Here is a 14,159-nt window from a genome sequence, read left to right on the forward strand (position 1 = left end):
CACCTTCACCTAATATTATAACAGCTTTTATTTATAAATAGCTACATGAAACTAAAGAATTGAACATTTTATTTTAGAAGTATCCTATGAGGACCAAAGATAACCTTGTAACCTTATTCGTGATTTGAAGAGAAAACTGAAGGAGTGTAAAAGAACTTTCCTATGAAAAAACAAAAACTAGGACTCTCTTCTTTTTAAGCTAAACTGAAGGAAATCTATAATTTTATCACCTCAGCTTGGCTCAGTGAGATGTACTGAGCAGTCCATAATATTTGTTTTTAATTTTAATAGATCAAAATCAAATATAAGCATCGATGAATAGTTGATAAGTATTAAAATTACTCATACTATAATTAAATAAGTTATTTTAAGACGAAGAAATATCATCTTGTACAATTTCATTATACAAGTTGCAACTTTTTACAGACATTACAACTATTACAGAACATAATATGTTATTCCCGATATAATTTGCGGTTTTGTACAAGTTGTATCTTGTACATGCTCAAACCCAAAAAATAGATGGCATTTAGAGTGCTTCGGATGAATGAGGATTATGCAATCATTTAATATTATTCCATGAATGATAGATATATTAATGGTAAATCAGGGGGGGTCCTATTTTTTTAATTCAGAAAAAATTATATTTATTGGAAAAAAATTTAAAATATAAAATTTCTTGGAAAAAAATTTTAAATATAAAATTTCTTGGAAAAAAATTTCAAAAATCCACAGTTATTCACATAAAATGTAATTTTTTTGAAGGAAAAAAATCAAAACTCCACGGTTATTCACAAAAAATTACATCTTTTTGAAACAATTTCAAAAATTCCCAGGAAAATAAAATTTTAAATTTTCTATTAAAAAGGAACATTCCTTAACTTGGGGGCTACAACCCCTCCTGCCCAACCCTGTAGACGCCCTTGTATATATATTTGACTCCTTTAACAAAAGTTAAGAAAATATAAGTATTCTGTGGTACATCATAAAGATCTATTGCCCGCAAAAATATTACCTATTATGTTATATTTTACTCCGGTGATTTTTTTAGCTGGCCCGGTTTTTTTTTTTGTTTTTTTATTTTATTGGTAATCTGAGGAATGAATTTTCTTTTCCAAAGCAGTTGTCATTATTATTTTATTTCCTGAGTTGTGAACATCATTTCCTAAATAGATCCAATTATACTCAAAACCTTATAGAACTTTCGCGTGTGCGCTCATAAAGGACGAAGCGTTACCCTGAGGATTTTAAGCAGAGTTATAATTGTAAGTCCATGTTGGACTCAGAGTAGAATCGGGGATCAACATCGGAGTAATTCTAGCAAATGTCCTTGTTAATTTTCTTTTCTCCATGATCCCTTGTCACAGCTGATTGTAGCTGATCTAATGAAACGTCGTGAGCAGTATTTTTTCTCTCCTCCTAAACATTCTTCAAATATTCAGGGTCACCATCCTGACAATACGCCCATTGTACACAGAATTTTCATTACTATATATTACTCATAAATACACAACAACCATCTAATTGTAAGTAATCAAAATGAAATGACAGTATGAATGAATGTATCGTGTATAACTAGAATGACCAATGCTGTAATTATATAATGCATCTACATATAGACGAAGAAATTGCAACTCGTACAATTGACTTATACAAGTTGTAACATGTACAACTTGTACACAACAAAATATATCGATTATATGACGAGGGATCAACAATAAATATAATCCTGTCCTTTATGAAACGGAGAATAAGTATAATTTAATAACTAAGTACTTCGTTTATATGTATATGAAAAATAATATATTATAAAACAGTCAAAACATATTAATGAAAGGGATGAATCGACAGCAGACATCAAAATACATATTCTATATTTTTGTTAGAGAGGTAACGCCGTGACGAATATCGCAAAAAAAAAAAAAAAAAAAAAACTCTGCCGCAGCGGCAGAGATTTGTTTTTTTTTCGCGTGCGATGAGAGAAGAAATAAACTAGGTAAGAAATATTTGACGACGCGTTATATTTTTTAACTTGGTGCTCCATTTATTTGCCTCCCATTTTTTTAGTTCAATAGAAGAGGCGTCGTGAGGGAGAGTTGTGTGTTGTGCATTGCTGAAGCGCGTTGTTTTGACAGTCTTTTTAAGGAGTTTATTTAATGAATACTTATATCAAAATCATTGGATTCCCGAGTTATTATTTTTTCTATTATTGTAGTTGTCAGTTGAGGAACAAGTACATACATCAGCTTTATTCAAGTAAAAACGGATTCACACATTCTTTGACGCAGGTAAACATTAGATCTACTTCGTCAAAATATATCACTCCTTTATTTTTTTCTCTCTCTTTGACTCTTTCTTTCTATTTCTCCTTTCCTACAGACCTAAAAAAACACTCAATGATATGCCTTATTTTAGATTTATTGTTCTTTCTTTTTTTTCAAAGAAAACCTTTCTTTTCCGACTTCACTAGTGTTGGGTTGGTTCATTATCGGTCTGAGTTGATCATGTGACCGACGTACTCTGTCTGTGTCCAAAAAATGAAGCAATAACAAAATTCTGGTCACGTGACTCGGCCTTGCATTGGTCTGCGCACTGAAGACGTAGGCCCCCAAAAAAAAAAAGCTTTTAAAATTATACAACCGCCCTGGAGGTCTACATTAAACAAACCTATTAAATACAAACGCATTTCTACCTTAAATTAATCCATCTCAAACTGCTTAAAAAAAGACCAATCTGGGAACCCTGTTAGATCCCAGAAAATACAAGATGACGTCAAATATATTTCTATGTTTGTACGCTGCATGGTATGCTGCGGTTTCACACGTTTTGATGATATTGTGACATTTTTGCTATAAAATACTTCTGGAAGTGAGAATGAGTAGAGGGCCGCCCCTAAACATTAGGTAGGCCACAATACGGACCTAGGATCACGGGTTGTATATATCCCTGGAGTAGGTTTTAGAACATTTTCACTGACGTCAAAATTGCCTCAAACTAGAAGGAGACAGTTAATATTTTACTACATCAAATGGACAAATTTCCAATTAATCATCAAATAGTAATAAGAATATACAAAAGACTTCAATCTGCATTGAATACTACTTAATGCCTGTGATAATTTAATATTATTAAAGTAATATGTTCTGAAAATATCTATGAAATCTTCAAATACGTTTTTTTTTGAACGATTAAAGACGAAAAAGGTAGGATAATTAAAGAATAATATCTTATTTTTTCCAGGGTAATAGTTAGTAAATAAGATTGTATAACGATGTAATAACGTATTTCTAATCATCTTATGATCCAATATAGAATTAAACTATAATTAAAATATTAACGAAAAAAGGGTTTTCATTGAACTACAAATTGGTTGTTTATGCCCCAAAAGGGCCAACAACCACAATACTGATGTCTTGTGAAAACGTTATATTCTACTTATATGATGATTTTTCTTCTTCTTTTTTTGTCAAAAAAACTGAATTACAAAATATAGAACATTATTGCCGGAATCTTTAGTATAATTTGTTTGTATTTTTAATAATAATAAATAAATAAAAAAGTCCTCAAAAAAGCTAAATAGCCTCTTATACATGGCAAAGTATCAATTGCATGGAGGTGTAAAATGGATGTTGGTAGTTCAATCAGCTTTAACTATTACAATCATATTTAAAAAGGTACCTCCCATTAAATTCAGCAGTAAGAATTAATAAAGCTTCATAATGTAATAATAATAATAATCTAGCAGGATCCTGACAATTAGCTTTGATTTCCCCTTTTGACAAATAATTAATTGAAATATTTCTCAAATATAAAATGGTAGAGCAGTAAAGGAAGAATTGTTTTACTGAAGTAGTCTGTCGAACAAATTTTAGAAAACTCCATTTCGCCCGCGGCTCTTGAAAAAAGCACAGTCGCTGAGGATGGTGCTTTTTTGAGAAGCACATCAAGAAAAGGAAGATGGGGTTACATAGGAGCTGTATATCAAATATTTCCTCAAGGAGAGGCTGGAAAACGTAGTAAAGAAGAAGCCTATGGACGTCAAACTGAGAAAGAACCTTATCGAACCTTAACTTTTATAGACTATTTTTCAATTGTTACAAAATAGAAAATCTGATTTAAGTAGTACTATAGAGTGTTGTGTTGGTCCTTATTTATTCCGTCCAGTCTATCTTAGGATTGTCAGTCCTCGGGATCGATCCATGGAACTTTGCTTAAAAATGTAGATGCTTTACTAACCCGTGTAATATATATTTTAAGATCACTGCACATATCTTGTTAAAAATATTGGTGTTTCTATTATAATGCAATATAATATAAACATATTCAGTGATGTAAATCCGGTGAATTTTTTAGCTGGCCCGTTTTTTGGACTCTGAAGAATGATTTTTCTTTTCCTTAGCAATTTTCATTATTATTTAATTTTTGAGTAGGGAACTTTTCTTTCTAATATATTCCAAACATGATTGAACATGCGTGTGTGTTCGTAAAAGATTGATAATAAACTTGAGGATTTGTTGCATAGTTATAATTCTAAGTCCTTGTTGGACTCAGAGTAGAATTGAAGATCGATATCGGAGTAGTTCTTGATAATGTTCTTGTTTATTTCCTTCCTTTTTTGTCACAGCTGATTATAGATGATCTAATAAAACGTCACGAGGATGATTCTTTCTTTCCTTCCTCCCTTGTTACAGCTGATCTAAAGAACCGTAATGAGCATTATTCTTTCGTTCATCCTAAACATACTTCAAATTGTCACGGTCATGTCAAACGTGCCCATTGTCAGGAGGATTTTCATTTACTAAACATATTATATTGTTACTTCGTTATATTTAAAGAGGGGATATGTGTAAATAAAAAAACAAAGTATAGCGATTAGGAAAAGAGAAACGGTTTATGCGTATGCTCTTTCTTATATTTTTATTCATTATTTAACAAGTCGTGGTGTGTTAACATGTCCCTCTAAAAGAAGAATTCTCTCCTATCTTTGGTGTGAATTGATTTAAAAATACATAATAAAATTAATGTAAAAGGTTGTCTTCTCCGTAGTAGTAATACATTTTCTACACCCAAAAACATAAAACAGGCAGTCAATATTAACAAAGGCATTAATTCAGCTGTACCATACGTCTTACCCTCGCTCTCTAACAAAAAACCAGCTCTAGTTATAACATATTTATATTCTATTACATAACTCAATAATTAAAAGAAGGAAAAACAACCCCGTCTTGAGGAATTTAGTTTACGTTCTTTAAAGACCGACTACAGGGAATGTAGTCGGTTTCGATCTCGACTCGACTTTATCGGTCTCGGTTGTTCTTTATGCATTGTCAGTTTGGTAACTGGCACTTAAAACAAGGGGCGTGCTTAGAAAATTATTTAAGATACAAACAGAGCCACAGCTACCTTATATAGAGTTTGTAGCTCTACAAGTTCCACCAGGTTCCTCGAAAAGTAAGGTTGCTTAAGACAGTGGTTTTCAAAATAGGGGCCGAGAAGGAAAGCAAAGGAGCGAGAGCCGAAGGAAGATGGAGAGTTGCTTTCAGTCTACGCATAAATAGTACACATGTTTTGTATAAAGGGAGCCTCAGCTAAAAATGTATTAGTGTAGGGAGCCATTGGTATAGTAAAGTATGGGAAACCCTGGCTTAAGAAATATTATAGATTATATTGTAAACGCTCACTTTTTCAGTTTCGCTTGCCTAGCCGCTTTATACAGGCTTGAATATTAAAAACAAGTTAGACTAGCATTATACATTCTTTTTTCTAAAGTGTAAACCAGGGATGGGCACCTGCAGCCCTCTTCCTCACTCAGTGTGGCCTGCGAATAGATCAATAATAATTTTAAAAAAATGGTCATGTGCCCCTCCAATGATAATGCTGAAAAAAAATTGGCCCTCGATATCATGGAAGCTGTCCATCCCTGGTGTAGACAATAAATTAACTTGTAAGGGGTATTAGCGAGGTAACGCCGTGTTTGTTGATAATGTCCTTCTTTGTTCCCTTCTCTCCTTCCTCCCTTATTACATTTACAAAAATCGGATTTTTTTGTCCTTAATTATTTTAATTGTATCGTCCCTAATCGATCCAAAAAAAGAAGTACTCATTGGGATTTTCAGATCTTACATATTTGATTCAATTCAAAATTACAACTTGTCTTGATACAAAATACTATTCAATACGGGAGCGTTAAGTCATTTTTATGTATCTTTAAAGTTTCATCAAGATTTGCTGAAAATTTGTCCACTTTATATGGTAAAAATATCAAGGATGAGGCCTCAATATGGCATTGTCGTCAATGAGTATTCGATGTCTGACGCGAGTCAAAACACTTTATTTTATTGTGTAAATAAGCTATTGGATTGATGCTAATTCAATGGAATCGTGAGCGGATTATTTTTTGTGAACAGACCATTTGAGACATTTGGCCGAAAATTATATTTAATAGATTGTCATATGCGAAATGAGAGGATGTTAAATATGTATTGTTCGAATGCTTTATACCTAGTTTTTATATGTAAATTAATCTTCAAAATATTTCAACAATCTACAGCTGTTCACAAAAAATAAAAGAATTTGGAAAACAACATTTAAAAACCCATGGCTATTCCAAAATATTCCATTTTTGGGAAAAAAATTCAAATATTTAATTTTCTAGTAAGAAGTGACAAGTGACTCGTTTTTATACAAGCAAATTTTATATTTTTGATATAAAAGATTAACAATACCTATTATTATACTATTATTTTAACGTGTATTGATATATAAAATCACATATATCAATAAATTAAATATAATTTTCTGCGAAATGTCCATTTGGCAAAATGTTTTAGGCCAACTGTCCTAGAATACAATAGAATATCGTCATAAATTTGGCGAACTTTTCAAACAAATCTTTGAATTTATTGTTGTATTTTTTTTTTTTCAATTTGACATATTTTTCTTCTCTTGTAAGACAATATTTTAATTGGAAATAATATATTATTCATTATAAAAACTTTTCCTTAAAATTTCTTTAATTAATATATTTTTATTGTTTTCTTTTTTAGAATTGAAACTCTATAATATGCCCTTATAATTATGATTCTAAAGGGTTGGACTTATCTCATTCGTGAAAAGTGTTTTTTTTTTTTTAATTAAAAAGTTCTACAAAATTATTAAACTTGTAAATAATCCATACATATATGATGAGTTTTAATCGTGCAACGGATTTGGATATAGAACACCTCATAAAAACCATTAAAGCGTATCCTGCCACTTGGAACAATAATACATTGGAACACAAAAATAGGATTAAAAGATGCGAGGCATGGACAGAAATAGCTGGAATGGTAAGTTTTATTAAATATTAGCGACTGGTCCATTGAAATCTGAACACTTACTAGTTCAATAATTAATGAAGGTTGAGGGATTGAAATATATTAAAGCATTTACGAATACTTAGAAAACAAAACAAACCTGAGCTTTCTCTAACTTATGACACTTGAACGTGATCAACGAATTTCTTTTTCCCCCACTCAAAGCACTCCCACTCGACTACTTCTTTTAGATATATGTCGAGGGGAAAGCCTGAAGTGTCCATCATCTAAACACCAAGCGCCTAAAAGCCACTTTCAGCTAGCGCTGGGACGCCATGATGAAGGGCTACATTAATAATTAATAAAGCTTAGACACACATGTGGTATTTAAAGTATTAATTTTGTTAAAATTATATTTTCAATTAATATATTATATATTGATGAAGTTTAAAATTAAAAGTGTTCAGATTTGAATGGACCACTCGGTATGTACAGTATGTCCCTGCAAATCGTGAAGGAATTTTACCAAGGGTAACTTTATCCAGATTCTCAAAAGTATTATGAGAATGAGAATTTATTTAATCAAATCTTAAATTGGGAAACAATGGTCTCGATCTTAGGCTTTAAGAACATGCATGTCTTCTTTACGTATTCCTCTGACATGTCAGCTAGTATTGTGTTTGTCTTTATTTAGTCGGTCTAGTCTAGTCTTAGGACTGTTCCTAGAAATTTTTCATGAAAATATTGACACTCAAAAAATATATATGAGTGCAATACTAAGAACATAGCACATATCTTGCAAAAAATGAATATCTTATGTGCAATATTAAACGAACAAATTATATTGTTACTTAGTTATATAATTTATTTTATTATGTGTCAGAGTAATTAAAAATGGAAAAAAAAACACTCTCAATTACGTCACAAGGGACGATTTTACCTTCTTTAAGGAATGTACTGGATGGGGCCGGACTGGATGGACCACGTTTCTAAATAAGGACCGACACAACACTAAATCATCCCACTCCCCCGGTATCCACATTGGCATGGTGGATGTAATAGGCCTTCTTCTTGATGTTGCCCTGGATCTCATAGTCAAGAAGGTTTTATTCTGGTGTGGGTGAAGGCCACATTGTGAAGGGCCGGAAATTCGCCAAGTCGTCTTCACAGAACTTTTCAGTGATTCTGGCCTTTTTTTGGGTATGTTAAGGCTCTCGTTGTCGTCCTTCAGCAATTTAGCTCTTGGTAATAAGACCCTTGGAGCAGGAGACGTTTGGTCTTGAGACACAGTTTCTCCATTTTGCCATTTATTTTTAGTTCTCTACCTGTTGATATTACGGTATATAATCGGTAAATTATTTAGTAAGTCAATGAAGCCTTTCCGTAATTTCAGTCACGATTTGTTGGGATTTTATGAGGGATATATTGGATTCATAATTTTGAGGTCCCGTCTGTTATTAAAAGGACGTGTCCGAATAGTAATCAAAATTTGTCACAGGCAAGGATCTGAGTCAAATGATAATAGATATCAGCAAGGAACGTCATAGTTAGCCAATTTATATGCAATAATCAATACTTTAATTAAATTAAACGAGCATTAGTTCCCTTCATCAGCCAGAATTTTCTAAGTAATAAAAAAAAATAACACAACCCTCCCTCCTCCTCAAAAAAATAATAATAATAACAATGAATTTTTTCTTTTACTAGAAAATTTAATATTTGAAAAAAAAGTTTCAAAAATTTAATATCAGAAGTTTAATTTTTGAAATTTATTTGGAAAAAATTTTATTTTGGGATTTTTTTCCCCAACAAATTCCAAAACCAATCTCCCCCCCCCCTCACCTAAAATATAACCCTGTGGACACCCCTTCTAGCAAAAAGTATTTTTAACTATTATTTAGAATATTTAAGAATCGGAATTGGCATTAGGAATTTTTAGTCGAATCCCATCGAAATCGGCATCAGGAATTTTTTTAATCCTCCCATCACTAATTTTTACATAAGATTTTGATACAACTCTAAACATAAAAGGGTGGTCTGAAAAGTTTCCGACCTAACCAAGATACCAGACATTTTTCCTCAATTTTATTTTTCTACATAGTCTCCCTGTAACCCCACACACTTCAGCTAGTGTTGCTTCCATCTCTGTAGCCCGTACAAATATTACTAGGAGTTTTTCTCTGCAAAATAGATGTTGATGATACACTTTTTGTTTTGGAATTCAAATACTCCGAGTTAAATTACTTAGACGCCTCAAATTTTGACACAACAAGCCTTTATATGTTTACTATTGTTTGAATCTATTTAAATGTTACACTTTTTAAAAAAAATTTTGAATGACAGCTATAAACTCAATTTCGTCTATTTCCACAAAAACAATCACATCAACTCACTCAAACTACCTTTATATAACAAATGCACCTCCAAAATGGCTGAAGTTATTGTAAGTAACTGTCAACAGATGCTAGATAGATGTGACTATAGGACTTTAGGCAAAGAATGGACACGCAAGGCAAGGAAGGTAGGGTTAAGTAGTTGTTATCAATTTTGATTGGCTTAAAATTAAAAGCTGCAACATGTTCCTCCAGCTTGGCACACAAACTAGTGAAAAGAAAACAATAAGGGAGACTATTTAAGAACATATTCTTCCCTGTGTTTTAGATTGAATTATTTATTTTTCCCTTTACTGCTCTTTCCCTAGAGTCCTTTAGATGTGGCTAGCTTTTATTTACGAGTGCTGCCATCTTACCGTTGAAGTCGGAAACTTTTCAGATGCGCACGCTCGATTGCAGTTTTTTTATTTCTTATATAAAGTATCTACTGAGACCTGAAATGCATGAGTTCTTTTGAGAAAGACAAACTATTCTCGTGCATGAAATGACCTTTAAGTTATATTCTACGAATTCAATTGGTGAACTGAGTTTCTTTGCTGTAATTTTTGTGAAAAACATGTATTCTAGAGGGTGCTCAAAAATTTAGGACTTTTTTAAAGGCCGAATAACACGGACAGTACCTATTTTAAGTCCCTGATATAGTGACAATACAACCCTACTGCTTATAGAAATGTACTAAATTTATATTATTTATACTATTAGATGGGTACAAATATAAAATTATGTCAAACTAAATGGAAGTCACTACGAGACAGATACATCAAAATAATAAATAAAGAAAAAATTACGTTGGAAAATGGTTCCCCAATAAAGAGGAATAATTGGAAATATTTTAGATTTCTTCATTTTTTAAAAGATACACTCAAACCCTCAAGGTAATTTTTTAATAGTATTATAATTAAATTATATATATATTTTTTTAATAATATACATTTTTAGAACCGAACACAACATGAATCTAGAATCATCCATAGAAGTAGAAGAAATTATGTAAGTTCATTATTTGTTAGTGTTAGATTCTAGCCAAATTTTTCGAATTAAGTTGAGTTTTGCTATTTAATGTACAATTTGCGTGTTTAGCCGAAAAAATGATATGTAATTTATTTATATAGGTAGGAAAAAAAGTAATTTTGTATTTTTTGCTTTATTTCAATGCTTTATAGGAAGTGTTAAAATCATCCGATTTAAGCCAAGTATGCCCTGTTCTATTTGATAACTTGTTGCAACAGAGAATCCAACTTCATAATGCCCTTTTTGTAGAAGCCCTTGTCCCTATTGGCAAAAAACTAGGACAATAAAATAAATTCACAAGCCTCTACTCAGGTCACATTTGTACCCCCAAACGTGTTGGGCATAGACAGGAACAGGTGGTAGTCGCTTGGTGCCATGTCCGAAATGTAGGGTAAAAGCATAATAACTTTCCATCCCAGCTTCGGGGACGTCACACGCTTGTTGCCACATTTTTATTACTATTTTGTAATTATTATTATCCTTTTGTAGTCATTCTAAAATCTCCCAAAAAATTCTGCAATATGAAGTTTAATAATAAACCCAAACGAGGAAATTTATTCGTGTGTACTAAATCCATTGATCCCACCAATAGATATTAAACGCACATTTAAAAATAACTTTACTTTATATTGCTACAGACTCAAGATTTTAAAAACGGAGACAGATACAGACTTTAGACATAAAATAAAAGTTGTTCAGAATTTTAAGTTACGTACGTGAGGCTTTATTTAATTCTGATCATACCAGATTCTTGGGCTCTGGGAGGCAAGTTGATTTTTTTTTTTTAACAAGATCGATAAAAAAATCCAAAAAACGAATTATTGTACTAAACGAAAAAGGGAGAACGTATATTAAGTACGAATCAAAAAAGGGGATTAGCGAGTTAATCTTTGTATCAATATTTAATCTTCATTATGGTTGAAGGACAAGCAAATCGATCAAGATAGGAATGGAAATGGCAATAAATAAAATTGCTTTATATTTACGAAAATCAGTATTTTCATATGGCCAATTATATGTTGCATTTTCAAGAGTTCCAAAAAAGGGTCCAGGTTTGATTATATTTACATCAAATGGATAAAAAACATCAAAAAAATGTTGTATATAAGGAGGTTTTACAAATAATTATAGTAGATTGTTTTAATTTAGAATTTTAACATAAACAAGCTAAATATTTTTAATTGTCTATCTTTAAGACAGCGTGTTTCTGCTAGTTATTTTATAAAATAAATAATCATTATTAAAATATATGTATATTTTTTTTTTTTTAAGTGATGATAACTCATACAATGATTGCAATATTGAATTACATGATTACAATGAAAACAGCTCCGAAGATATTTTGGAACACATTAAAGAAGAAGAAATAGAATGGATAGATAATGACGACATAATGTAAGTATTTGCATTGGATACGTGGTGTGTCAACATAAAAGCAATATTGAACATAAATCGAAAACACAATTGTTATATAAATATACAGCCGAATATTTGATAAGCATATTTGAATCAATTAAGGATGTGTCTTCAAATTATGGGAATGAGTTAAGATACCCAAGAATTGTAACTATACAGAGTTGATCTTATCTAGTGGTACACATTTGACTATTTTCTATTTTTCTGGAGTAAGATTCAAACAAGAGGTTTTGTGAGGACAATTATTTTACAAAATCATTTAAAAATAGTGCTTGGCATAACTTTTATTCTATAATTGAGCCATCAGCGCTAATAATTGCCGTAATAAGAAGCCTAAATCCCTTGCAGATCTTGACTATGTATGTGTTATACTCCAGATTGGTCCACTTTTTCTTGATGAAGCTTCTACAGACTGGACACTCCTGTAAGGATTAATAGGCCCCCTTTCCTCCGGATGATAGATAGAGTAGTCCAAGGGCCATCAGTTCTAATAATTTCCTCAATAAGAAGCCCAAATCCCTTCCAGATCTTGACTATGTATGCGTCATACTCGAGATTGGTCCTCTCCTTCTTGATGGAAGCTTCTGCAGACTGGACATTCCTTTAAGGAGTAGCACACACCCTCTAGTCCAGATGATAGATAGAGTAGTCCAAGGGGTTCGTATCTGGAGAAGATGGCGGCCACATTTTGAGGTCCCATAAGTCTGGAAAGTTGTCTTTCAGGAATGCCTGGGTCTGATGATACGGAGCTCCGTCTTGAGTGAAAACAAAGTTAACCCCGAACTTTTCTTTCGCCCAATGAAGTACTTTCTTATGTAGAAGTTCGATGTAAGCATCTGCTCTGAGCCGCTCCTTCAGACTTTGCCTGTGCTGACCACAACGCCCAAGATCATTGGGGCGGCGGTGAATAAATCCCTGGAACAATAAACAGCGGTACGGCTTCATCTGAGCTCTTAGGATATGGCCATGGGGGATATGCCACGTGAGAGAAGCTTTAAAATTTCACTCTTTTGTTGCTCCATTTTACTTGTTCGGGAGTGTTATGTATTTAATTGAGTCGTAACTTTACATAAGGAATCTAGAGTCACAAAACCTATCTTTCACCGAGACAATTGACGAATAAATTTCCGTTTATTATAATTTAAATTAAGTGTATCACTAGATAAGATCAACCCTGTACTTCATAACCATTATTTGATGTAAGACTCATATGGGCCCGATATGGCCTTAATCTATTAATCTTGTAATGTGACGATCAATTTTGGCTACTTTACGTGCAATTTGTGACACACCCAAAGGGTTCGTAAGAATAATTTATTGATATAAATTGAAGATAATTCTCCAAAATATACAAATGGTATGTTTTGAGGAAAAATTATTCATGCTGGCTTTTGTGTTGACGGGAGTCATCATAGAGTTTAATTAAATTTTATAATAAATTCATTTTACAGAGAAGTTAATGAAGAAATCAAAGAGGAAAAAGACATATTTAGGAATTTTGAGTTGAGAAAAAGCGATAAATTTTTTTTAAAAGGCTTGGCGTCGGATTTTGAAGATATACAAAATTTTGAGCAAATAGATAAATTACAATTAGAAATTAAAAAAATTGTATTTCAATTTAAGTATAAAAAACAATAAAATTGTATTTTATAACATACTCGTATTGACGTAATATTTATTTATAACTTATAAATTATTATATTGAAAGTAAGGATGAGGTTTTTGATTTGTTTCTTGTATATGAATTAACATGATAACCCTTGCCATACGAAGAATGTTTGGGAGGAGAATAAAATAGCTTTCATGACGTTTTATCTACACCCACCAGCCATAGAGAAAGAAATATATAAGTGACAAGGCATGTGAAAGGCATTGTCTTCGACTGTTCACTTTTATCGTAGGATATAGGGGTATATGCGATATCTTATTCGAACTCGGGGATTTAAAAGAAATAGAGATACTACATTTTGAGTTTTTTGAGTCATAGAAGTAAAAATTCAATGCAATTCAAATTTATGTAGTTTGAAGTAAAGGAGAATTCCTT

At 32.0% G+C, this 14,159-nt stretch overlaps 1 protein-coding gene across 2 annotated transcripts; it reads left to right on the plus strand.

Annotated features, from left to right (window-relative positions):
* The first annotated feature begins 2,055 nt into the window (after positions 1 to 2,055).
* On the plus strand, positions 2,056 to 13,772 carry LOC121127923 (uncharacterized). Of its 2 annotated transcripts, XM_040723508.2 has the most exons (6): positions 2,066 to 2,288; positions 7,047 to 7,328; positions 10,391 to 10,563; positions 10,628 to 10,678; positions 11,972 to 12,094; positions 13,567 to 13,772. In XM_040723508.2, exons 2-6 carry the CDS (start codon positions 7,182 to 7,184, stop codon positions 13,751 to 13,753), a joined length of 681 nt encoding a protein of 226 aa, XP_040579442.1. In that variant the 5' UTR covers positions 2,066 to 2,288; positions 7,047 to 7,181; the 3' UTR covers positions 13,754 to 13,772. The 2 variants fall into 2 exon arrangements, with proteins under 2 accessions (XP_040579443.1, XP_040579442.1); XM_040723509.2 differs by lacking the exon at positions 7,047 to 7,328 and having other exon boundaries at positions 2,056 to 2,288.
* Positions 13,773 to 14,159: the final 387 nt, after the last annotated feature.

Source organism: Lepeophtheirus salmonis, chromosome 13 (assembly GCF_016086655.4).
Source record: "Lepeophtheirus salmonis chromosome 13, UVic_Lsal_1.4, whole genome shotgun sequence".
In the NCBI taxonomy this organism is placed as follows: Eukaryota; Metazoa; Arthropoda; class Copepoda; order Siphonostomatoida; family Caligidae; genus Lepeophtheirus; species Lepeophtheirus salmonis.

Bases quoted from the DNA above. Each gene is read 5' to 3' on its own strand.
- LOC121127923 (XM_040723508.2), top strand. From the start codon at position 7,182: ATGATGAGTTTTAATCGTGCAACGGATTTGGATATAGAACACCTCATA. The intron at 10,564-10,627 runs GTAATTTTTTAA...ATACATTTTTAG, and splicing joins GATACACTCAAACCCTCAAG to AACCGAACACAACATGAATC. The intron at 10,679-11,971 runs GTAAGTTCATTA...TTTTTTTTTAAG, and splicing joins ATAGAAGTAGAAGAAATTAT to TGATGATAACTCATACAATG.